Source organism: Capra hircus, chromosome 17, assembly GCF_001704415.2.
Source record: "Capra hircus breed San Clemente chromosome 17, ASM170441v1, whole genome shotgun sequence".
NCBI classification, from domain to species: domain Eukaryota; kingdom Metazoa; phylum Chordata; class Mammalia; order Artiodactyla; family Bovidae; genus Capra; species Capra hircus.
Genome location: NC_030824.1, coordinates 25,940,941 through 25,965,962, shown reverse-complemented (window position 1 = coordinate 25,965,962; position 25,022 = coordinate 25,940,941). Strand labels below are relative to the sequence as shown.

General features: G+C 58.2%; 1 protein-coding gene across 1 annotated transcript; it reads right to left on the bottom strand.

Moving 5' to 3' along the window:
• Positions 1-24,796, bottom strand: MMP17 (matrix metallopeptidase 17). Its single transcript, XM_018061431.1, has 10 exons — positions 24,629-24,796; positions 14,287-14,419; positions 13,345-13,474; positions 12,379-12,662; positions 11,290-11,466; positions 9,698-9,797; positions 7,345-7,427; positions 7,103-7,255; positions 3,951-4,208; positions 1-2,917 (listed from the first exon to the last, which is right to left on the bottom strand). The coding sequence occupies exons 1-10, from the start codon at positions 24,770-24,772 to the stop codon at positions 2,604-2,606; spliced, it is 1,776 nt and encodes a 591-aa protein (XP_017916920.1). The 5' UTR covers positions 24,773-24,796; the 3' UTR covers positions 1-2,603.

Below are 25,022 nucleotides of genomic sequence, written 5' to 3'. Positions count from 1 at the left end.
TTACAGGGAAAGTTTTATAAAATGATTTTTGGCTTTAACTCTAGAGTAAAACCATCACCCACCAAGAGAGAATCTGGCTTCTTGCAGACCTGGTCCACGGCTGGCTCTGGCCCATGGGCTGTGTGCCCAGGGGACCCTATCTGGGCCGTTTCCCCAACTGCACAAGGGCCTAGGACTGGCTCCCCTTACAGGCTGCTGGAGAATGCAAAGGAGTGGGACCGTGTGGGGAGAGGTGCCCTTGTTGAGCAAAGGCAGTCTGTTCCACCCACGAGGGATCTTTAGTCCATCTGGTCTGGTCGGACGGGCAAAGAGCCCTTCCGGGTCCAGAGACCAGATGGCAGACAGATGGATGTGGGATGCGGCCTGGCTTGGCTCAGCAAACACAGAGCCAGGCCTAGAGACTGCCTGCCTGCCTGCGGCGTCATGCTGCCCATGTGTCCCGGGATGGCCCTGAGCTGACCTCTGCTACCTGCGCGGCAGGTAGGGGAGGAGCTGAGTAGCTGCAGGAGCCTGCGCTCTCTTCTGAAAATGGGAACATTCCTGCCTCTCCTTAGAGCTGGGGCTGGCAACTTCCCATGACATGGGGAGTGGATCCCAACGCCTTACAGCAGCCTGCAAGCCCCCGACAAAGACTGCCCCTGCCCTCCTGGGCTCCCACTCTCCTCTGGAAAATCTCTGGCCAAAGGATGGAGTATCTTCTGTTGGAGCATGCCCATCTTACCCCCAGATGTATGCACCTACCCCCCACTTCCCCCACACCCTGGCTGGACTCTGGACTCTTCTCTATCATCTCAGCACAACCAACTCCTCCTCCTCCCTCCTTCCTTGGTTTCTGCTCATCCCCCTGCTCTGGGAGGCCTTTCTGGAGCCCCCTGGAAAGCAGCAGTTCACACTTAGAGAATGGGGGTAGGGTAACACATGGCCCTGCCCCCAGCCTTCTGATCAGCAGGTAAAGGCAGGCCGGAGAATCTGCGTTTCTGCTGGTTCCAGGTGATGATGCTTCCAGCTGGGCACCCGGCCTGGAGATCCCTGCTCTAAAGCAGTCCCTGCAGGGTCTCTTCACGCCATCTTAGGGCCTAATGCTCACCCCCACCTATTTATCCTCTGCCTGACCAACCCTGTTTTTGCCAAAGGTGTTTGCCTCTCCCCAGTCCCAGTGAAGAGATGTTAGTGATTCTTCTAGGCCAGAGGTTCTCAGGTCAAGTGCCCTACCCTGGGGCATCTATGGCTGCTGCAGGGATGGGCAAAGAACATCCTGCTCCCACAGCTATGCACCCCCAGGAAAAGTCACTCCCTGCCAGTGAGAGCAGGCAGGCAGGCAGCCAGGGCTTCAGGGAAAGGTCCCCTGCAGGGCGGAGGGTACAGCTCGCACTCTCTGCCTCTGGGTGGGACTTGCGGCTGCCTTCCTGAATATGGAGCCATGGGGCAGAGGAGCAACGGGATGGAGCGGAGTCCCTGGATTGGCCAGCCAAGCCATCTACCCACACTTCCTGTTGGGCCACGCCTTGGGGCACACAGCGTGGCATATGGCATCCCAGGTGCCTCACCCAAGAACCTGTCTCGTTCTGCACGTCCCATACTGACTGCAGTACTTGCACGTGCAAGTAGGCACTAAATCTGTCAGGGAGGGCTGGGCCAATGTGCCAGAACCTCAGGTTCTGAGACCTGATCCAGCCTGACCTCTGCCTGCTGGCAGGAGGTGCGTTTCCCTGAACCGGGCCTCAACTTGTCCGTCTGTGAAATGGGTGTAACCACCTGGGATGGTCATGGAGGAGTCAAGGAGGTGCTGGGCAGGAAGGTGTTGGTGACCACTACACAGGCATTCCTGGAGGCCCCCCCCCCCTCCACTCCAGAGTGCTGGTGGTCTGGGGTCAGGGCTGCAAGAGTCCTTCCAGGCCCAGAGGCTGCCCACTCTCCACCCGCCTGGGCACATCAGGGAGCCGAGTCTGAGCCGTTTCCAAGCAGGAAGAGGTCGTGTTTGTTTGAAATGCGTCACAAGACCACCACGGCCCCAGCTTGGGGACGCGCCTGTGTGTGGGGAGGCTGCCCTCATCAAGGCAACCAGCAGGCCCACAGGGACCAGGAGAGGAAGCCCCACGGGTGGGCGGAAGCACCAGGGGCGGCAGTGCGGTCTGGTGATGGGGAGGGGGTGGCCGTGGGACCCCCGGGCTGCCCTTCCCAGGGCCTGCGGAGCTGGGGCCCCCGAGGCCTGATGTAACGCCCCCACTCCTGCCCATTCCTGTCAGTCTCCGTGAGATATTAATCTGTTAATTTCCATGAGACGCCGTCACTCACAGGCTGAAAAAGACAGCTCCGGCCCCCATTAGGGCCGTGAAGAAGTCTTCCCAGCTCACAGCCGGCAGTCAAGGCCAGGCGGGCGCTACTCCAGCATCCACGGCCCGAGGAGCAGCGCCCTCTGCTGGCCTCTGCCAGAGGTAGGGAGGCTGCAGCTGGTGGCCTCGGCCCAGGAATAGGGGGCGCCCGTTCCCAGCCTCAAGGCGGGGTCCGCTCTGCTGCCACGCTTGCCTAGGGTGCTGGAGGGGCGGGCACCAGTCCTTGCACTTCTTAGCTCCGGGCCCTGGCCAGAAGGCCAGCACCGAATGTCACAGCGTCAGGGCCTGGGCCGCTGTCCACAGGAAGCTTAGCAGCACGGCCAGCGGTGGGCCCGCGACCCGCGAGGCAGGGGCGGCGAGGGAGGTGCAGGAGCAGACCTCGTAGGCATCCTCCGAGCGGCTATGGTCGCGCTGTCCCGGCCGCGCGTGGGCCCCGGCCTCTCCATCCATGCCCTCGGGGTCGGCGGGTAGGTCTCTGCAGACCAGCCAGTCCCGAGCAGTGGACTGTGGGTACCCGGGCGCCACCTCCAGCTCGCCGTCCAGCACCTTCCAGTACTCCTTGCCGCGGAAGAAATAGGCGGCACCTAGGGAGAAGAGAGCGGGCACCTGAGCTCCGGCTGCTGCAGCACGCGGGATTCAGGCTAGACAGCAGGAGGACCGGGAGCGGAGAGCTGCGGGGCCAGTAGAGAATATGCAAAATGTCTTAGGTGAGAGTCAGAGTCTTGCTCTCAGCCCCCGGCTAGCTCATTGGTGGGCATTCAGAACCTTAAGGGGCCTGGGAAAGCTCACGGAGCCGCCTGGAGGCAGGGGCATGAATGAAGTAACCCTGTTTTTTTTTTTTTCCTTCCCCTACTGGATATTTACTGACAGCCTAGTATGTGCCAGACTCTTCTAGATGCTGGGGACATTGCTTTGAAAATAGAACACAAGCTGCCCTTGTAGGACTGATGCTGAAGCTGAAACTCCAATACTTTGGCCACCTGAACCAACTCATTTGAAAAGACCCTGATGCTGGGAAAAGATTGAAGGCAGGAGGAAAAGGGTATGACGGAGGATGATATGGTTGGATGGCATCACCGGCTCAATGCACATGAGTTTGAGTAAACTCCGGGAGTTGGCGATGAACAGGGAGGTCTGGCGTGCTGCAGTCCATGGGGTTGCAGAGTCGGACACAACTAAGCGACTGAACTGAACAGCCCTTGTAGGAAGGTGGTGTACTTCTCACTGCAGGCAGGGGGCGCTGCAAGGACGTTTGCGAGAAGAACTGAGGTGGGTAGGGGAGGAGCCGCGTGGGTATGCAGGGGGGCGGGGGGCAGGGGGGGGAAGTGTTCCAGGAGGAAGCGCCGCAGGTGCAAAGGCCTTGGGGTGTGTGCCTGAGCGCGTGCGTGCGCACGTGTCTGTGTGGCAGCAAGAGGTGAGGATGCTACGGCTGGAAGGGTGACGGGGGCAAGGAAGGGATGAGGGGAGAGGTGAACAAGCGCCAGAGGAGTAGGCCAGGGGGGTCTTGGGCAGGTCTGTGGTCAAGGAGGCGGGGCAGGCGCACCCCTGTGCCCCTGGATCCCCACTCCCCAAGTGGGGAGGCTGAGGCTGCCAGGGATTCGCCCTTGCCCGGCTCACCGTCGGACCAGCGCATGGCGTCGTCGAGCGTGCTGGGGACACCCCTCCACGGGGGGCTCTGGGCTGGGTGGCCGGGGTCCATGCGGCGTGTGTGCTCATCGTAGCGCCAGTACAGCTGGTCCTTAAAGAAATAAGTCTTGTCATTGTGGGCCCAGGAGAAGGCGGCATCGACGCCGCCCGACGGGAGGCCGAAGTCCGAGACAGGCCGCGGGTATCCTTCCTCTACGTTATTGTCCTTAAACACCCAGTATCTGTCTCCTGGGGGGGTGAGAGAAAGAGCCGTGGGCCGGGGCTCGCCCAGCCCGCCAGGCGGGGGCCCCGGCCCTTGCTCCTCCCGCGGGCAGACACCCCGATGTGCACGCACCCCTGAGATTCACCGAGCACCTGCTGTGTGCTGGGATGGGGTCCCACACCAAAGCAGCCAGAGGACGTGGGGTCTGATAAAGTGGCCACATCACAGATGGGGGTCCCCACCCCCACCCGGAGAAGCCATTTTGGTCTGCAGGGCCTAGTTCAGTCAGATCTGCGGTGAGGTGGGTGAATTTGTTCCTGGGCAGGAGGGCACTGGGTCAAGGCCCAGCTGGACCTGGTTGGGTGCAGCCTTGTCTGACTACACAGAAGCAGAGAAATCACCAAGTACTTCAAATCTGTTTGTACAACTTTCCAAAAATGGTGTGATTAAGATGCTTGTTGGGTATATCCTGGGCTTTGAGCTCTAGAAACATCCTTAGCTATTCTGCCACAGAAGGGTGGGAATGTGAGAAATAAGTTTGAGTACGTGTTGTCATGTACCCCTACCCCAGCTCAGGTTTAGCAAAAATTAGCCCAGTTATTTAGAAAACAGTTGGGGAAAAAAAGCAAAACATAAAAAAATCCTTGGCCGGATAAAGGCCTAGACAAGACAGTTCTCTAAAGAAGATAATCAGATGGTCAGGTAGCAGCACAGGAGAAGACGTGCTTCTGACATCACTAATCACCAGGGACACGCATGTCCAAACATGATGAGATACCGCCTCACACTCACTAGCACGGCCATTATCAACCTCCCCCCTCCACACCTAGAACGTAACAAGTGTAGCTGAGGATGTGGGGAAATTGGGCACTGCTGGTGGGAATGTAAAATGGTGCAGCTGCTGTGGAAAAGTCTGGCAGTTCCTCAAAGAATTAAACATGGAATTAGTACAGGATCCAGCAACCCCACCCCTGGGAATATACACAAAGGAACTGAAAGCAGGTTCTCCAAGAGCGGTCTGTACACTCATGGTTATTCACAACAGCTAAGAGGTGAGAGCAACCCAAGTGTCCATCAACAGACAGTAAACAAAACGTGGTCCATCCATACAACGGAACATTCAATCAGTCCTGTCCGGCTCTGCGACCCCCTGGACTGGAGCCCACCAGGCTCCGCTGTCTATGGGATTTCCCAGGCAAGAATACGGGGGTGGGTTGCCATTTCCTCCTCCAGGATAATGTAATTTTACTCAGCCTTAAAAAAAAGAAGGGCGTTTCTGACACATGCTACAACATGGATGAACCTTGGAGCCTTATGCTCAGTGAAATGAGCCGATCACAGAAGGACAAGTCCTGTATGGATCCACTGTGCGAGGCCCCTAGAGTGATCAAATCCATGGAGACAGAAAGTCAGGTGGCGGGTGCCAGGGGCTGGGAGAGGGGGATGGGGGGTAGTGTTTATGGGGGACAGAGTTCCAGCTAGCTTTGCAAGATGAAGAAGCTGTAGAGACGGATGGAGGTGACGGCTGGACACAGGGTGAATGTATTTAATGCTCCTGAACTGTACATTTAAAAGTGGTTAAGATAGTAAATTTCACATTATGTGTTTTTTTTAACCACAATTAAAAATAATTTCTAAAAAATCCTCTGTCAGAGACTGAAAATCACTGAAGGAAAGGATGGCACAGCTGCAGAAAGGGCCCCATACAAACAACGAAAAGGGCTGTGAGCTTTTCCTCCAAGTGGGCGCCTGGTGTGGGTGACCTGGACAGGGCAGCCCGACCTGCTGCAGCTGACTCTGCCAGGCAAATGCACAGGCCCCAAGTGCCCACACTGTCTTACATTTCAGGACAGAGCTATGGTTTCTCACGGGGATCTCCTGAGTTTTAAATGCTGAGAAATAATCCAAATTATTTAGAAGATGCCAGGCAGGTCCCACCACCATGACTGTAGCTCGCCTTAGGCATCCAGGTTGGGAGACAGTGATTCCACTGTCGGGGGTGGTGGTGGCGCCAGGGTGGGTATGAAGCAGGTGAACTCGGGCCCTATTCAAGGGAGGCCAGGCTGAAGAGGCCTGATCAGGGCAGCAGGATGGCTTCACTCTGGGGAGCTACAGATCCCCAAAACACATCTGTATGTGCGCACAGCCATGCCTATGAGATGGAGGAAGGCTCAGAGCCCTGAGTGCCCACAGAATTGGCAGGGGTTGGTCTCCTGCTGCAGGCGGGCACCCTGCCTTTGCCCCTCAAAGACAGCATGCTCCCCAGGAACAGAGACAGCCTCCCCAGCCCAGCCCAGGAGAGGGGGTGTTAGAGGGTGAAGTGACGCCCCTCCTCCAGAGGACCTGTCACCGTGGACTGAGACTGGGGAGCTGGGCCTGGGCCAGGGAGGTCCTCAGTTTCCTCTCTGCACTTAGAATAAATCCAGCCTGACACCCACGGCTCCTCGGGTGTCACCCTGACCTGCATCGCCTCCCCTGAACCTTCATTCTTCACTCTGCTCCAGCCTCACCACTCTCTTCTAAGGTCTTTCAATCAGCAAGCGTGTTCCTGTCTCAGGGCTTTTGCGCTGGCAGTTCCCTCTGTCTGGAATGCTGTTCCCTCAGGTCTATCTGAAATTAACTTCCTCGTTACTTGTGGGTGCTTACTGTGTCCCCCCCCTGCCCAGAGTGAGGACAGGGATATATCTGTTTTGCCCACTGTGTGCCTGCAGTGCCTACCTAGGTATGGGATACACAGCAGGTGCTCAATAAATACAAACTGGCTGAGTGCACAAAAGAATGAGCTGCTATCTGCGCCGAGCTCTAGATCCACAGGACCAGTGCTCCTGGGCGGAGGCAAGCTTGGGGGTCCTGGAGAGTGAGGGCTTCGGTTCCCCCGGTCAGCGATGCCCGGCAGGCACCTGGGGAGGGGCCCGCCCACCTTTGAAGAAGACGATCTTGTGGTCACTGGTGCGCTCGTACACGGCGTCCACGCTGTCCAGGTGCAGCGGCAGGCCCCGCCAGAAACGGTGCACCTGTGCCGGCTGCAGCGACACCAGGTGGCGGTCCCGGGTCAGCCGCCAGAAGTACTTGCCTGGGGGACATGGGGTGGGGCTGCAGGTGGCCGGTCTGGGGTGGGACCCGCTCTTCCGTCCACCGGCCGCTGGACCCCACGGGGGTTACCTTTGAAGAAGAAGGCCTCACCGCGGATCTGGGCCACCGCGTCAAAGTGGGCGCTGCATCTGTGGGGCACGTCCTTCCTGGGCCTGGGGGCAGAGAGAGAGGGAAGGGCAGGGAGGCAGCCCCACTCTGAGCTGAGCCACCCTGGGGAGCTGGGCTGCACAAGGCCACCAGGACGAGCCTCCTCTGAGGACCCCCTCATCCCTCATCCTGCCTGCAGGCTCACCGACCACAGCAGTTTAGTCAAGAGAGAAAAGTGGGTGAAAACAAGTCTTATTCTGGCCCTTCAGGTGAAGATGGATCACTGGATGAGCGAGCGTCAGGGAGCACAAGCAGGCACCTTCAATGCTGCCAGAGAAGCATCGAGAAGCCAGCCGGGTGCTTTCTATAGAAACGCTGAGCATACTTGCTGGGTCCCCTCGTTCTGAGTCTGCAGCTCTGCCCACTGACAGCACTCACAGCAACATCATTTGAGAGGACAAAAGATCAGGAACTTAAATGCCCACCGATCCAGAACTTAAAAAGCAGGGCAGGGCAGGGGATTTCCCTGGCGGTCCAGTGGTTAGGAATCCGTGCTTCCTAACTGCAAGGGCTCCGGGTTCAATCCGTGGTTGGGGAACTAAGATCCCATACGCCATGTGGTGTGGCCAAGAAAATAAATAAAATAAAAAATAAAACAGGCACATGAGCACCATCAAGCAGCTCAAGCTCAGAGAATCAGGTGTCTTCACAGACACAGAGGCCTCCACAGGCCCTGGGGCCAGAGGCATGGTGCAGACCAGCACTCGAGCGTCCCAATGGGTTCACATGTGTATATCTACATGCTTAACGTTCTTATACGTGTGTAGAATCTCTGGAAGGACACGCACATCACCAATTACGTGCCCTGGGCAGTGGGCTGGTCTATCAGCGGTGAGGACTAACTTTTCACTGCGGGTACTTTTTTGTGCCTCTGGAGCTATGTACACTGACAAGTGTTACTTATTCAATAAGTAAGTGCAATGAAGAACAATAACAACACAAGATAAAGCAACAGCTGTTGACCTCAGTGGAAATTCACCACGGACAGCTGAGTGAGAAAAGCATAAAAACATTCCACCCTTGGAAAACCAAACCGAACCATGGAAGCCTAAATACATAGATTTCTGTTTGTGTGTTTCGTGTGAGCATGAAGCGGGCAGGGAGGCTGTGAGGGTGGAGGTGGGGGGTGGATGAGGATGGCCCCTGCAGATTCGGTGGCACTTGTTCCATCGGGGTGGGGGTGGGGTGGGGTGGATGAGCGTAGGTAGGCTCTGGCTGCCGCTTTTACTACTGAGCGAGACGAATCCGAGGCTGGGCCTTAAAAGACAGGCAGCTGTCGCCTGGCCTCTGGCACTGCCAACCCTCCAGACGCTCCCTTGGGACACCCACTTGAGGAGTCCAGCCTCCAGCACAGGCCACAGAGGAGTGCCCAGCTGAGTCAGCCCGGCCCAGGCACCAGACCCGAGTCAAGATGCCCCCAGAGGATTCTAGTCCCCAGTAGATGTTCCCAACACTGTGGAGCTAACCAGCCGCCTGTGCCCTGTCCAACTTCCTGACCCACCGAATCCATGAGTCTACCGACGTGGTGGTTTGATGCCACAAGGCAGGGCTGTTTGTTATACAGCGACAGATGACTGAGACAAAGGGGGAGAGGAAATCGTGGGTTTGAAAGTAACGCCTCTGCACAGTTCTGGGATGGTGGTTAGTTGTCCCTTCTGTTAGGGGGAGCACACTGACCGAAACCGCCCACCCTGCCCAGGCACCACAGTAACCATCTGTGTGAGTTAGTTTATGATAGGAGGTCCCTGTAAGGAACACGGAACTAATGAGCCACCACCAACAGGAAGAGTTCGGAAAAGGTCAAAAGGTGATCCCATGTGTCCTACCACTTCCCAAGACCCTTCTCACTGGCATCCATTATGGCTAAGCAATGCATGCGCCACCAGGAAGGAATCTGAGTCAGAATGATTGACCAAAGACAAGCTGGAAACTAACCCCAGGACCATAAAACCCGAGACTGGGAGCCACGCAGCAGAGGCGTTCTCCTGGGTTCCCTGGCCCTCCTGCTCTCTGCCCAGGCTCCCCTTCCCAATACAGTCTCTTGCTTTGCCAGCATGTGTGTCTCCTCAGACAGTTCATTTCCAGGTGTTAGACACGAGCCCACTCTTGGGCCCTGGAAGGGGTCCCCCTTCCTGCAACACCTCCAGTTCTGTTCATAAGAAAAGAAACTATTTCTCAGGGTTCAGCAGGCCCAGATGACCCTGGAGCTCAGGACTCTAAGCCACTGCTGAGAGAGGTGCTGGCTGCAGAGTGGAGACAGGGGCCCACGGCTTACGGGGTGCTGGGCCGATTGTCAGGGGGCTCTGGCAGGAGGGGTGGCTCCTCAGGCTCTGGGGTGTCCGGCTGAGCCGTGGGGGACACCGACTCCCGCACGCCTGTGGAGACAAGGAGGCTGCGTTGAACCTGGCATGCCCGCCTCCCTGTAGACCCCACCACCCTTTCTGGAGCTGCCAGGATGGAATCAAGTGCTGCGCCTGCACTGAGTCAGGAGCTGGACTGTGGTGGTGAGCAGGACAGGGGAGACGCCCAACCCCCACCCAAGCCTGAGCATCGAGATGCATGAGCAGAAGGCATGGGCGCCTTGATGACTTAAACAAGTGTTTCAGAAAACGAGAATTTAAACAAAAAGTTACACATGAATGTGCACAGCAACATTATTCATCATGGCCCAAAGGTGGAAACAACCCCAATGTCCATCACCGGAAGAATGGATAAATAAAATTATTCAGCCGTGAAAAGGAGGGAATTACTGATGCCTGCTATGACGGGGATGACCCTCGAAAACACACGCTAAGTGAAAGCAGCCAGACACAAAAGGCCGCACATTGCAGGATTCCATTTACGTGAGCTGTCCAGAGAGGCAAATCCATGGGGACAGAAAGGAGCTGAGGATTTGCCAGGGGCTGGGCAGAGACTGCTAATGGGGGAAGCAGGAGCAGGAGGTGGGGCGGGGGGATGAAAAAGTTCTAGAAGTGGATAGAAATGATGCTTGAACAACACCGTTAATGTCCGAATGTCCCTGAATGGTTTGCTCTGAAGTGGTAAAAATGGTAAATTTTACTACAGTTAGGGAGGGAGGTTCAAGAGGGAGGGGACAGAGGTGCACTCATGGCTAATCCATGTTGATGTATGGCAGAAATGAAACCAATATCACAAAGCAATTATCCTGCAATTAAAAAATAAATGAATTCAAGGAAAAAAGTCCACAGACGTCAAAGGCAACAGTGAAGCAGGGGAGGGGCTGCAACGGGGCATAAAGTGAGGCTGACCTCCCCCCAGCCAGGTGAAAGGCTCCGCCCCAGGCTTTAAGGGAATTGCTTTGGCCGCTGTGGGTGGGGGTGAGGGGTCCCAGTGTGAAGATGGGGAGGTATATGGGGGAGGGTCCATCACTGCCCCACCCCCAGGCTCCTGTCAGCTCCCAGGACCGGCTTCCTTCGGCCACATTTCCTGAGGTGACCCCTGGCTCTGGGCCAGTCCTGGCTTAGCTCTCCCATCTCTAAGTAGGGGTGCAGTATGGACTTCACAGCTTGTAAAGACTGGATGACTTAGTACATATAAGAGCTTTGCGGGGGCCCTGGGTCACCATCAATGTCAGCTGTCACAACTTGAAATCCCCTGGGGGTTGAACGTGGGATCTTGCCCGGGGGCTCTGAGACAAGCTCTGTGAAAAGCCCCTGGTGACAGAAATCACCTGTTTATTCATGCCACACATACTGAGGGGCAGCCAGCGTGTGCAGGTCCTGGATGCTAGGCACACAGCGAAGATAGCACCAGCCCTCCTCCATGGGGTTCCGGGCTCTGGGGGTCCTCAGCATTGCTGTCCCCATCCCCGGGTGACCAGTGCTGGCTCTCGGGGGGAGGGCTCACCGTACAGCTGCCAGACGCGCACCCTGTCCTCGTAGGGGAGCCCGTAGCGCAGCGGGTCACCCACCGGGCCCTGGTAGTACGGCTGCATGATGGAGCGAGTGGCTGCCACGTGGCTCAGCCCGATGGCGTGGCCAAACTCGTGGACAGCCACCGCAAACAGGTCCATGCCGTGGGCATCTGGGGACACAGGAGCCAGTGAGTCAGGGGAGGGGCTGCCAGCTCCTGCTGGGCCACTGGGATGGGACCTGTGGGGTGGGATGTGATGGGCCCACCAGGGTGGCTGTGGAGGAGGCCCCAGTCCTGGACTGGGGTTCTGTGGAGTCACTCAGGTTCTTAGGAGGCCCGATGGGATCTTCAGGGGCGTCTTAGGCCCTGAGGTCTCTTGGTCTCTCCACCCCACGTGTGCCACTCACAGTAAGGCTGGCAAACTGTAAAGGCTACATGTTAAATACTTCAGGCTTTGCAGGCCACCAGGAGCCAAGTTACAGGGGTCACTATAAGCTCCTTGAACCCCACAGAGTTGAACAGATTCCCTAGGTCCCATCATGGCACAGAACCTGCAGCTTCCATGGGGTCCCTGCTGGTTCCTCCAGCTGGGATGGGCTCCTCAGCCTGATATAGAGACCACCCTCTCAAGGGTCCTACCTCCCCTGTCTGTGGTCATGCCCTGTGCCACGTTGTCCTCCTCCCGCCTCGAACCTGGGGGTCTGCAACTTCTCTGGCCAGTGGGACTTAGCAGGAGTGATGATGTGCCCAGGCCTGCCAAGGCCTTGCAAGTTCCCATTCCATCTTGGAAGTGGAGACCAGGATGAGGACAAGCTGGGCTCACATAGTCACATCCCAGCCAGGGTTGGCCAGGTCGGCTGCCCGTGCCACAGACAGCTGGTGAGATCAGCCTGGGCGAGGACCACAGCGCTGTCCTCCCGAGTTGGACAGGTGCCCACGGCTTTAGGCTGGGGGCGGGGCCTGGCTCAGGGGGAGGCCATGGCGGTTTCCAGTGCTGGGGCGCTGGTGTGACTCCCTATACCATCGTGGGTCAATTGGGGGTTGGGGGGTGATGCAGGGTCCCTGGGGCTGCCCTGGACACACCTGAGGAGCGGAAGGTCCAAGCCTCATCGTCGTCAAAGTGGGTGTCCCCTGCGGTGTGGTGTTCGCCCGGGAAGAAGGCGTGGGCCACTGTGCCGCCCGGGCCGTCGAAGGGGTAGCGGTCGTTGTGGTCGGCCGTGGAGAAGTCGATCTGGATGTCGGCGGTGCTGCCGGCCACCTCGTGGAAGTTCAGGGGCGTGATGTCGCTCCAGACTTTGAGTGCGTAGTGCATGAGTGCCCGCACTGTGTCGCGGCCCAGGGGCGAATCCCGCGGGAAAGTGCGGACCCTGGGGTGGGTGGGGTCAGAGCCCGGGGTCAGGCCGCAGGGACGGGCCCAGTGCCCCCGCCCAGGCTGCAGTGCACTCCTGGGAACATTCTGCCTCGAGTGGGGCACCGGGGACCTGATTTGGAAATGGGATTTGCAGATGTCATTGGGACAAGGATGGAGATGAGGTCATCCAGGATTAGGGCGGCCTGGTGGCTCAGACGGTAAAGAATCTGCCTGCAATATGGGATACCTGGGTTCGATCCCTGGATTAGGAAGAACTCCTGGAGAAGGGCATGGCAACCCACTCCAGTTCTTGCCTGGAGAATCCCATGGACAGAGGAGCCTGGTGGGCTACAGTCCGTGGGGTTGCAGAGTCGGCCATGACTGAGTGACTAATACCTTCACTTTCTGTATCCAGGGAGTGTCCTTATAAGGGACAGAAGGGGACACAGACATCAAAGGAGGCCGTGTGGAGATGGAAGCAGGGATTGGAGCCATGGACCCAGAGCAGCCCGCAGCATCTGGATAGAGGCCAGGCTGGACTCTCCCTCACAGCCTCCAAGGGGTCCCTGCCACCCCTGGATCTTGGGTTTCTGATCTCCAGAAGCAAGAGGACAAAATCCTGTCTCTGCAGCCTTGGTTTGCAAGTGCTCACTTTGGCTGCCCTTGTGGTACCCAGGCCCCAGGAAGGCCCTGCCCACCTCCACGACAGGTTCCTCTTGTTCCACTTGGTCAGGGCTGGAGCCTGGCGTCTCTTTCGAGCCGGGGCTGCGGCTGGGAGGTCAGGGAGGGAACATCGAGGAGTTTTCATCAGCGCCAGGGTGGCCTCGTCTGCAGGGTGGGCAGGCAGGCAGAGGTCAGGAGTCCGACCCCGTGCACACTCACCCCCAACCGGGCACTCCCAGCAGCTCCCTGAGAACGGGCTCCAAGCCCCAGTCCAGTCCCCTTGGCTCCCCGCCCCAGGACTGGGGGGATGAGGCCTGGGTCTCCAGCTGCATCAGGCCCTACTGCCAGGGGTGTGTCCATGAACAGGGTGGGGGCTGCCCAAGCATTTACTAATGTACGGCAGGGGCCCCGAGCAACTGGAGGGGGCACAACTCCAATTGGGACCATTGCCAACGCTTCTTGCCTCTCACAGGACACACAGCCCAATGGCTCTGTGTGTGACACACGTGTCTGGGGACAGACATGTTTCGATCGGCCAGCCTTGCTGAGAGTCTTTACAAAATTGGAATTTGTTGTCAAAATGTAAAAAGTGGGGCATTGCATAAACACCCCAGATTTCTGGTTTCCCTTGGAAAGTGGGGAGTTTTGACAGCACAGGGCTGCCCCCTATCCCTGATGGGGCAAGGCTTAACTGGGGCCTGGGTGGCCAGAATTCACTCCCACACCTGGTCTGCCTGGCCCATGGCATGGAGTCTGAGATCCCGCTGTAAGTGTGAAAATGGGGTCTGGGTGCAGCTGGCACACTCACCCACTGGCGTGCACACACTGGGGATGGTGATGGGGAGGAGAGGGGGATGATGGAGGGCCCCCCGGCAGTGAGAATCCTCCCCCCTGTCCCTGAACAGCAAGGTGGTCTGCGGGGGTACTTGGGAGAAGCCAGGTTGGCACCCATCTCCCACTGAACCCCGAGGACTGACCTAGGACGCCAGTGGCCTCCAGGCCTCCGAACCGCTGCATGGCCACGATGGCCTTGGATAGCTCCTCTGGTGTCTGCAGCTGTCCTGTTTCGGGGTCCGCTGGGGGCAGATAGCCAAACCTGCTCAGCCACTCCTGTGGGCAGAGAGCAGAGTGAGGGGCGGTAGAGGGGGGGATTCAGCCACCTGAAGAGCCATGGCCCGGGGCCCAATCGCTGTAAGGGGCAGGCCTTTCCCAGCCCAGCTCAACACGCCAGCCCCTGCCCACTAGCCCACAGGGTGTCTCTTGCTCCTTCCTTAAATTTCTTTACAGGAGGCTGCAGAAGTGTCTTGAGAAACTCAGTGCCCCTTAGATGGGATGGGCTTCAGCAGTGCACGACTTGCACAACTGTTCATGGCAGCCTGCCCCACCACCCTCCTCCTGCGACAGCAAAATGCCCAAGGGACACTTACAAAATTGAAATTTTTAAAAGGTTATTTATTCAACATCATGAGTGTCAAAGTCAGGCCCTGAGCTGGGAGTGAGGCAGCAGTTCTAAAACCCACGCTGAGAAGGGCAGTGGGCTCAGAAACGGGTTTTAAGAATCTGTCCATGTGCTGCACATGCACGGGAGTTAAGAGCCAGGCTGCCTGGGTTCAGATCCTACCTAGCCCCCTCCTCACTGTGCAACTGAGGCAAGTCAGTGCCCTCTCCAGGCCGTTTCCTCACCTGGGAAGTGAGGATGAGTTGGAACGTGGAAACCCTCAGGTCAGCATCTGACACAGGCACCCTCCACATAAAGCATGTGTGTGCTGGTTGTCAGGGGACGGGTCTCTGCAAAGCGCCCTGGGGGAACCCCCGAGCCAAGCAGGAAGCAGAAACGGGCGCAACCCTTTATGCCACGGGCATATATAGAGCCCCCTTCCCTGGCCCAGTCACCTTTACCATCTGGGGGGAAAGGGAGGTACCGATGCCATCCATGGGGACCCCCTGGGGGGCTGCTGTTTCTTCCAAGGCAAATGGTGCAGGCGCCCACTTCCTAAGCTGGGTGACAACCCCGTGAAAAGCACTCAGCCACGTGGACGCAGTGCCGGGGGCAGGCTCACCAGTCAGTCTGGGGAAGACCCATGGGTGGCTGGAAGGCAGGGTTCTGGCGATTCTCTGAGCTCCACTCCCTTCCAGATCAGGCTTCAAGAGAGGTACTGACGCTCAGGTCTCCTTTTCCTTTTTCTGCTCTATTCATTTACACCACTTATATGGCCTCCAGGAAGCTGGTGAGTATATAGCTCCTGCCTATTGACTCCTTATACCCACTACCTCCAGGGGCCTGGCAGGTGCTTAGTGGGAGGGAGTCCATCCTCTGGGAATGCCTAGAAGCCTCAACTGACCAGGAGTGTCCTCAACGATTTGCATATAATTTGCATACATCTGCAGAGAACCAGCCGGATTCCCCCCTCACTCCCCACCCTTGCTTTCTAGGAAACACTGAATCCTTGCTGGGGTTCTCTCTGTTCCTTGACTTCCTCCCTAACTTCTGGGGGCCTCCAAGAATGTGCCCAACTGGGGGACACAGGAGACCCCTCTCAGGTCTGGGAGCCCCTATTAGGCTGTCGGGCAGGACAGTGAACAGCAACCACAGGGTGCCCCCAGTGGACACACCCGAGTGACATCCTGTGCTCAGATGAGCAGGCAGAAAGGCTCAATCTCCACTCTGGGCTCTGCCCTCTGCGGTGCTGGCGCCTCCGCACCCCTGAGCACCCTTCTTTTGGGAGGACTTCCCTTCACATCACTTCAAACACATTAAAATGCAGCCCAGGGGCTTTCCTGGTAGCTCAGTGGTAGAGTCTGCCTGCCAACGCAGCAGACTCGGGTTTGATCCCTGATCTGGGAGGATCCCACATGCTGTGGAGCAATGAAGCCTGTGTGCCACTACTACTGAGCCCACATGGCACAAGTACCGAAGCCCACGCACTCCAGAGCCCCGGCTCTGCAACAAGAGGTGGCACCGCAATGAGAAGCCCGTGCATGGCAACCAGAGAGAAGCCCCCACTCAGCGCTCCCAGAGGAAAGCTCGCACAGCAACGAAGACCCAGTACAGCCAAAAGTAAATACATAAATAATACAATTATTTAAAAATGTATCCCATCAGTTATCAACAAGGTTTACTGAGCGAGTCTCAGGGCTAATCACTGGGCCCTGGAAACGCCCAAGAGAGCATTTCATGTTTCAGATGTGAATTTTTATTCACATAGCTATACAACGGAAACTAACACAACACTGTAAGTCAACTACGGGCATGTGTGCATGCTAAGTTGCTTCAGCTGTGTCCAACTCTGTGCGACCCTATGGACCGTAACCCGCCAGGCTCCTCCGTCTATGGGATTCTCTAGGCAAGAATACTGGAGTGGGCTGCCATGCCCTCCTCCGGGAGATCTTCCCAACCCAGGGATCAAACCTGCCTCTCTCACATCTCCTGTATTGGCAGGCAGGTTCTTTACCACTAGTACCATCTGGGAAGCCCAAATCAACTATACTCCAATAAAAATTATAAAAAAAAGACAGAGGTGTATTTGTGGCTACACATTTTTGGGGACAATTTTTAAAGATATTTTAAAATCTTGATTCTGCCATTTTCCTTCTGAAAGTCAGAAAACAAACACACATTTTGCAGCTCTTTGTTAACACTGCAGGCCTGAGCTAAAGAGCTGGGGGCTGTTCAGCACCAGGAGGCTGCCTCCTCCAGGAAGTCCTCCAGAGTTTCCTTAGCACATGATGCTAGGTGAGGATGCTGGCCCCATTTCCCCTACCAGGTAATGAGCTACTCAAGTGAGAGCCTTTCCCCACCCAGGCCAGTTGCTTTGGGCAGGCTGAGGCTGAGACACCCTGGGAGGACCACCCTCCTCCCAACTGTCACACTAAAGGTTGGGATAACAGCTGGGTGTCTGACCCAAGCAGCCCCCTGCTCCCAGCCCTCCCAGAGCTCCACGGGGGTTACACAGGAGTGGCTTCCTCTGGTCTTGCCAGCCCTGCTGGGAGGCCATGCACATTGTCAGACTTCAGGCTTCAAGAGTTCTTCAAGTGGTTTGGAATTGTTTGCGAACATTGCAGAGCAGCAGATTTTAGCTGCAGGTCCAAGTGGCTGGTCTCTGTGCCCACTTGCAGATCAAGGGCAGGACTGGGGCATGTGCTGCCCTGGGACAGGCACTATTTGGGCCATGATCAGCAGCTGCTGGTACCTGCCCAGGCTCCGGAGCACTGCCATTTGTGGCCCCTGCTGGCTGCAAGAGCATGAGAGCATGCTGATGGGATCTGGGGGGCTGGTGGGAGGGAGGGTGGGGCCCCTCCCACAGGCTTGGGCTCAGCTGTCCCACCTGCCCCCAGTGCAGCCACTCCCCCATCACAAAGCCTGTCCCCTCTCTTCACACCCTCACCTCACCTCCTCCCCTTGGCCCCCACAGAGCTGGTGGGCTTCTGCATTAATTCCTGGACTAGCTGGAATAGGGGCTGGGAACAACTCTCAGCTCAAGGGGGTTGGCGGGCGGTGGGGCCATTGGAGGGGTGGGGGGCACTGGGGGCGAAATCCTCAGAAGATGCCTGACAACAGGACAAATCTCTGGTGGGTTTAGGGGGAGGCTGCTGGTCCTGAAGAGCCCATGGGGACCCCAGCTCAGCCCTGAGCCATCCTGTTCTCCCCTGTTCAGTGGAAACACGTGTCCACACAAGAAGCCCCCATTGCTGCTGGAAAGGAACAGCTCTGGAGCCCAGGGAGGGAGGGGATGTCTAAAAACTAATTTCTCTGTCTCTCTCCCTCTCAACTTGCCAGCTCATCCCGATCTTCCGGGGAGACAAAAATTCCCGAATGGCCAGGGTGTAATTTTTTTTCCTGGTAGTTAGTACAGGCTGGAACATCAGAGGGGAACCAGGCTGAGAATTCAACCTCAGAGCTCAGGTCCCTGCACAGGGCAAAGGCTGCCAAACGCCCTGCCTAGGCCTCCCCTGGAGCCACGGCAGCCCCTCTTCCTGCCCCCTTCCACGGTAGTGCCCCTGGAACATCAGCCCCTGGGGTGGGGGCCCAGACCTCCTGTCCAGCCAGCTGTCTCCAGTCCCGCCCCTTGTCCTCTAATACCTACAGAGCCCGTGGGTCGCCTGGACCGGCCCCTTCCTGTGCTCACCCACTGGTCCTCCCTCTGTCACCACGGCGACTGTGTCTCCAGGGCAACCAGGCTGTGTGGGCAGAGGGTGAACTTTCCAGAAGGCCAAGAGAAGTGGGGGATGGGTGGGAGGGGGAGCCCCAAACTTGCAGGGGCCGCCTCATCATGGGTAATCCCTAACAGCCAAGGATGTGCTCTCTTTCTCCTCCCTGCCAGGACCCCCGTGAGCTGAGCCATTACTGCAGATGGGGAAACTGAGGCCCAGAGATGTCGGTGCTCTACTCAAGGCACTGGCAGGGGGTGGGGTGTTGGCCCCTCCCACAAACTAGACGAAGTCACCTATCACCCTTCCCATGGCTTTCCCAACCCCCCCAGCCCCCGCCTGCTTGGTTTTATTTTTCTCTGTATTGTTTATCACTGGTTGACACAATGTGTATCTGTTCACAGTGCTAACGATGTTTCACGCACACACCACAAAACTCTCTCCTGACCTCATCAGAGTCACAGGCAAGTGGGCCATGGCCCCCACAAAGAGGCCTCGTGTTTGAGCCTCATGTCCTGAGCAGTCCCTCCGCCCAGCGGGTCAGCCTTCAACCCACAGCCCTAGCGCCAGCTCCCAGGGGACTCGGTAAACCAACCTGCCACGTGGCTGGACTGGAGGGTGAGGGAAGGCCTTGCTGTAATGCATGTGGATGGTGCCAGTAAACAAGAGGCACTTACTGTGTGCAGTGCCTCCTTAGGTCCTCCCCCAGCCCTGGCCTGGCCACTGTTGCCCCATTTTCAGGTGGGGAAATGGAGGCGCAGAAGGGTTTGCCCTGCGTGACGGCAGTGGGACAGGAGTGAAGCAAGCTGACCCCAGGACACCCGTCTGATGGGCTGTGAGGGGCCTGGGGCCAGTGGGGACCGTGGGGACAGACGGCTGAACTGTCCGCCACCCACTTTGTGCTCCGTCACTGACTGGACTCCGCTGGCCTCGCGGGGGTATGCAGAGTGGGTGTCATTGGTCCCAGGGCACTGACAAGGAAACAGGCCAGGGCAGTGCAGACACTGCCACAGCATCAGGGACAATGGAGGCGGGTGGGCAGCGGCTTTAGAGCACCCGCCCCCAGACCCAAATAATAACAGACCCTCAGCACCCACTGAGTGCTGCCACCTCTGACCTTCACCCACTCATCTGCCACCCACACACCGCCCTCCTAGGTGCAGCTGCAGAAATGGCCTGCGGTCACATGGTATGGCTCTGGCTCGAGTCTGTGTGTGACCCCCTTGGATGTCCAGCCAATAAAGACCCAGAGAGAAAGGACCTGGGGGCCCCCAGCAGGGTGGGAATTCCTCCGGGGGCTGCTTGTGGTTGGGATGATCCCTCATCCCAGCATCTTCCCCAGCGGGATGCTCCCAGGCCCCCCCTCGGACAGTCCATCCATCCATTGGACACCCTCATTGAGGGCTCCCTGTGCCAGGTGCTGGGGGCACGGCGAAGACCTGGGGAGATCCCACCCTGCTGTCCCAGGAGGGACAGTCTCGTAGGAAAGACCAGCACTAACCATGTGAAAAATAGGTGTCAGGGTGATAACTATGATAAGTGATCCTAATGGCCAATGATTATTGAGTTATATTCACAGCAGCTATAGGGGGAAACTGTGAGGACAGGGGTGTGCGGTCCGTGGGGTTCAATCCACGTTTGGCACACAGCAGGTGCTCAATAAAGAACTGCTGCAATGATTTTATAGGTAGGGGCCATTATTATGCCCATTTTACAGATGAGGAAACTGAGGAGCAGAGAGGTCAGGACACTTGCCCACAGTCACACAGCACAGGACAGAGCTGGGATGGGGACCCAGGCTCTCTAGCTTCAGGGCCTATTTCCAGGAACCCTGTGCTGATAGAAGTGAGACAGCGTGGAGGGGCTCCTTAAATGGCTGATTGGTGGGGTGGTGTTGGGCAGAGCCCTGAAAGATGAGAAGGAGCTGGCTAGGTGATGAGCCAAGATAAAAATTCACAGCAGTAGGAACAGCCAGTGCAAAGGCCCCGTGGTTGGAACCAGTGTGGGAAGTTCAGGAAACAAAAAGGAGCTGGTGGGACTGGGGTACAGAGAGAAGAGAGGGTGGAGAAGTGGATGAGTGGGCCAGGTAAGGAGGGGAAGTGGGGTTGGCATCCTGCCCAGATGACTGTCCTTCCCTCCTGAGAGCAGGATGGTGTTTGGAAGGGACCCAGAGGGCTGTGAGCTAGTGTGTGACACACACGTCTGTCACCCTTCACATGCACAGCACAGACTCTGCACCTGGAGTGTCTCACCTGAAGCTCTGAGCCACCGTTAACCAAGAAGCAAAAACCATGCGGTGTGCTCAGAGCACCCTCGGAAACCCTCAGGAAGGCACCGCATTGGCAAGCACCCGGGTGAGCCCCTAACTGCTCCCCAGCCTTCCCTGTTTCCACACTCTCCCTCAGTGTGTGAAGGCAGCTTACTTCCCACAAGACTCTGTGGTGAGTGATTCAGGGGCATCAGTCAGGTAATATCCCAACTGTTCTGTTCTCATGGCCCCATTTTACAGATAAGGAGACTGAGGCACAGCACAGATTCCCCCGAGACTGGTAGGCAGCAGCCTGGGACCCTCGCCCAGAGGCTGGTTCCAGAGCTCTTGAAAGAGCAATGACACTTCCTTAGCGGCCAGGCTGGTCACCGGCCTGTTTAGTCAGAGTCCACACTCCCAGGGCTCAGACCACAGGCGTCCAGCGTGGTTGTGCCCACACCACATGGGCCCCTATGAAAGTGCCACAAAGACTTCTCAGTCATTCAGATGCCCAGGGCAATGAGTGTCCGGGAAATGACCTCAGTTGTTGACAACATGCCTGCAGGGTGGGAATGGGGAGGGGACCAGCTGGGTCCCAAGACCTTCACACTTAAATTCAAGCTCTGGAGGGGTGGGCGGGAGACCTGGGAGCTGAGGCTCTCCCCCTGCCGCTCAGGGAGACTGCCCCTGTTCCCTTGGGTTGGGTTCTCTGACTGCACCAAGAGGAATATTCCTGGCTCCAAACCAGGTCTGACGCGGATTTTGAGCACACCAAGCGCCCACAGGCTTGCCTGGGTGCTGGTACTGAGAAGCAGGGACCCAGAGGCCACTGGCTGAGGCCAGGGTGATGGCCACGTCTGTCACCCCCTCCCCACTCCTGCAGGGGTACAGGTGCTCACAGGTGTTCCAGCCCCTGCCCAGCTCCCTGGGCCACCGAGGGAGGGCCCTGGTGATTCTCAGCCACCCTCACACGTTCTCAGCCACAAACCATAGAGAACCAAAAGAACTGCTAACACGCATGGTATGAGGCACAAGAGCTCAAACACTTTGTTGCTGGGATAGAAACCTGAGAACAAACTTTAGAGGTGTGTGCTCAGTTGCTAAGTCATGTCTGACTCTGCAACCCCGTGGACTGTAGCCTGCCAGGCTCCTCCTTTGTCCATGAGATTTTCCAGGCAAGGATACTGGAGTGGGTTGTCATTTCCTTCTTCGGGGGATCTTCCCAACCCAGGGATCAAAACTGCGTTGCCTGCATTGGCAGCCGGATTCTTTACCACTGAGCCACCAGGGAAGCCCGAACTTTAGAGGACTGGCCGGCAAATCTGTCAGCTCACGACATGTTCCGTGCATGCCTGTCACCAGGCTCCCGCAGGGCTGAGCCCCTCACATACTCACGCTGCAGTGACTGGGCGTTCCGGCCGCTCCTGACTACGGTGAAATATTAGGAACAGCCTGCACGTCCGGGCCGGGGTCTGGCTAACGGATGTCAGTCACATCCTTGCAGTGAAATGCGATGGGTGGACAGAAAGAACCAGGCAGATAAAGATGTTCCAATACCGACCGTTCCCCAAGACAGACTGGGAAGTGAAAACAGCAGGGCACACAGCAGTGGACAGCAGGTTGTCATCCATAGAAATAAGGGGCTGAGGCCCCATGCCCTTTTACATGCCCAGACAACGTCTGGAAGAATCCTTAAGAAACGAGGGAGACAATCGCCCCCGCGGACCCTTCTGTATGGCCTGAACATTTTGCCGTGGATATTACTTACTCAGAAACAAAATAATGAAAACGGGCCCAGAAAGACTTGCGGCTCAGCCGACAACCCCAGGAGGGCATGGGGCTCTTTTGTCCCGCTCCACCGCGGCCTGAAAGCCTGCTGTTGGGCCGGCGCAGCGGGCCTCAATCCGGTGCTTTGTTTTCCTCTGATGCTCCAGCGGCGGCTGGGCCAGGGAGCCCCTCCCGGGGGCAGCCAGCGCTTGAGAGACCCGCTGGGCACGGCTCTGTCTGGCAGAAGCTGGGTCACACTTACAAAGGGGCCCTTCTCTTCACTGGCAGCCCTAGACCTGAATATACAGAGTCAGTGGGCCCCTGGGGGCGGTCTGCAGAGGGTGGGTAGAAAGGAGGTCCCCCCTCCTCCTTGCAAATCCCTGCTGGTCTTCCTGCACCTCTGGGTCTGATGCACTGAGGTGTCATTCCCTGGAAGACCACCAGAGACCGCCCTCTGCCCGCAAATTGGGGGCAGAATGCAGGAAGGTTTCTCCCACACCAGCCTGGAAGAGACCTGGCCTTCCCCTGGTGGGGGTCTCTCCTGGCAGGGGCAGCAACCTCTGCTCTTTATCGGCTGGGTCAGATGCCAAGGCCCTGCAGTCTCTGGGGCTCCAGACTAAGGGGCCACATCCCCTGCCTAGTGCCTCCCACAGGGTGTGGGGCCGGGGGACCCCCTGGTGTCACGGAAGCCAGAGGGGCAGACAGAGGAGGCATGGAGGTGCAAACCGGGAGGAATGTACCTGACCCGCTCCCTCCGGGTGGGCATCAAGAAGCTTCACAACAGCACTGGGTCTGATGAATGAACTTGACTGGGCCAGGAGCTCCATGTCCTGATGGTGGGGGCCTGAAGAGCCTGGTTCTACTGCCACCCAGCCCAGACCTAGAGATTTGATGCCCTCAGAGCCTGCACCCCAAGAGGGGATTCAGGACACCAGAGATGGGTAAAGGCACCCAAATTTCAGAGCAGTTTGGCTGGGAGGAAGCGGCTCTGGGGGTCCCTCGAGTGCAGCCAGCACGGACTGTGGCTGTGCCCTCCCAGATGACTGCAGGGGGACCAGGGCAGCTGGGTGGGGGTGGCCAGAGACTGTTCCTCACCCAGAACCTGTGGCCAAGTCCTGCCAACCACGGGGCTGTGGATGCCCCCCAAATGCTTGCACTGGCCTGAAATCCACCTGGAGCTCGAGAATGCTAATAGCCTGGGAGCGGAGCCCTGCCAGCACCCTTCTAGGAGACTACCGAGGGCCAGGTGCAGAGGCAGGGAGCCCAAGTGAGGGCAACTGCAGGGTGGAAGCCTCAGAAGGAATCTGCTTAATCCATCAGCCCCCATGTGCCCACACCTGGCCTCCCCGGGCCTGGGGGTGGAGACTCATAAAGTGTGATCTAAATCTTCCAAGTCCCAGGGAGGAGGCTCCAAGCCTGGCGGACTGAACGGGGGAGGGGACGTGGGAAGAGGCCACTGCGCAGCCCCTCGGTATGGTTTCCAAGCCAGTGGGACACAGCTGATACTGGGCGGGGGGAAGCGCAGGATAAGGTAGTGGGGCTACATCCGAGCCTGCGAATTGTGTGGGACACCTCATCAGGTTCAGGACGAGGACAAGGGTGGTAAGGCAAGGCTGGCCGTCCTGGGGGTGGAAGGGAACAGGAAATAGGGCCAAGGTCCATGCTTAGTGGAGGGTTGGGGGTCGGTTCCCTTGTTCCTCAACATCCTCAACGAAGCAAACTCGAAACCACCAGCTTTCCGGGGCGCCCACACTCCGCAGCTCCGTCCTTTTCTCTGTTGTGGGTGCGCACCTCCCACCCCCGCCACTCCCACTGGGAACGCACGCGGGATGCCCAGCTCTGGGCGGCTGCGACTGCTGTCCCATCCGCCTCAGGGGCCTCTTTGGGGCTGCACGTAGTCGGGGACAGGGCTTCGGTCAGGTAAGCCGCCAACCTCCGAGGGTTCCTGCGACTGCGGCGGGGTCCCGGCGCACGCAGCCCAGGAGGGACCCAGCGCGCCTCTCCCAGATTCGGGTGGGCGCGCGTCAGACACTCAGCCTACGACCCAGCCTCAGCTTTCCCGCCCAGGAAATGGGTCCAGGGCGTCCGGGTTCCCGTAGGCGCCCTGATGGGGTCTCCCCGGGCCGCGGGAGCCCGCCTCCCGGCCGCACACTCACCACTCCCAGGCTGAGGTCCTCCGCGTGGGGCGCGGGCGCCGCGTAGCCCCCACGAGCGGCCAGCGCGAGCAGCAGCAGCGGCAGCGGCGGGACCCCGGCCCGGGGGAACGGCGGGCCGGGTCCCCGGGCGGCGCGGCGCCGCATCGCGCTCAAAGGGCGGGCGGCGCAGCGGTGGCAGTTCCCCCGCTCCCGTGCGCCCCGCGCCCGCGCCCGGCTCCCGGCCCGACTGAGCCCAGCGCCGCCTCCCAGCGGCGGGGCGGGACATGCTAATATATGCTAATGACCGCCGGCGGCGCTCGCCCCGCCCCTCCTTAAAGGGTCCGCGTCCCGCTCCAGCCAGAGTCCCGCGCCCCCGAAAGGATGCTCAGATTCCGCACACGCCCCCGCCCGGCGA

Bases quoted from the DNA above. Each gene is read 5' to 3' on its own strand.
- MMP17 (XM_018061431.1), bottom strand. From the start codon at position 24,772: ATGCGGCGCCGCGCCGCCCGGGGACCCGGCCCGCCGTTCCCCCGGGCC. The intron at 7,256-7,344 runs GTAACCCCCGTG...CATGTCCCCCAG, and splicing joins TGAGGCCTTCTTCTTCAAAG to GCAAGTACTTCTGGCGGCTG. The intron at 4,209-7,102 runs GTGGGCGGGCCC...TCACCCCCCCAG, and splicing joins CAAGATCGTCTTCTTCAAAG to GAGACAGATACTGGGTGTTT.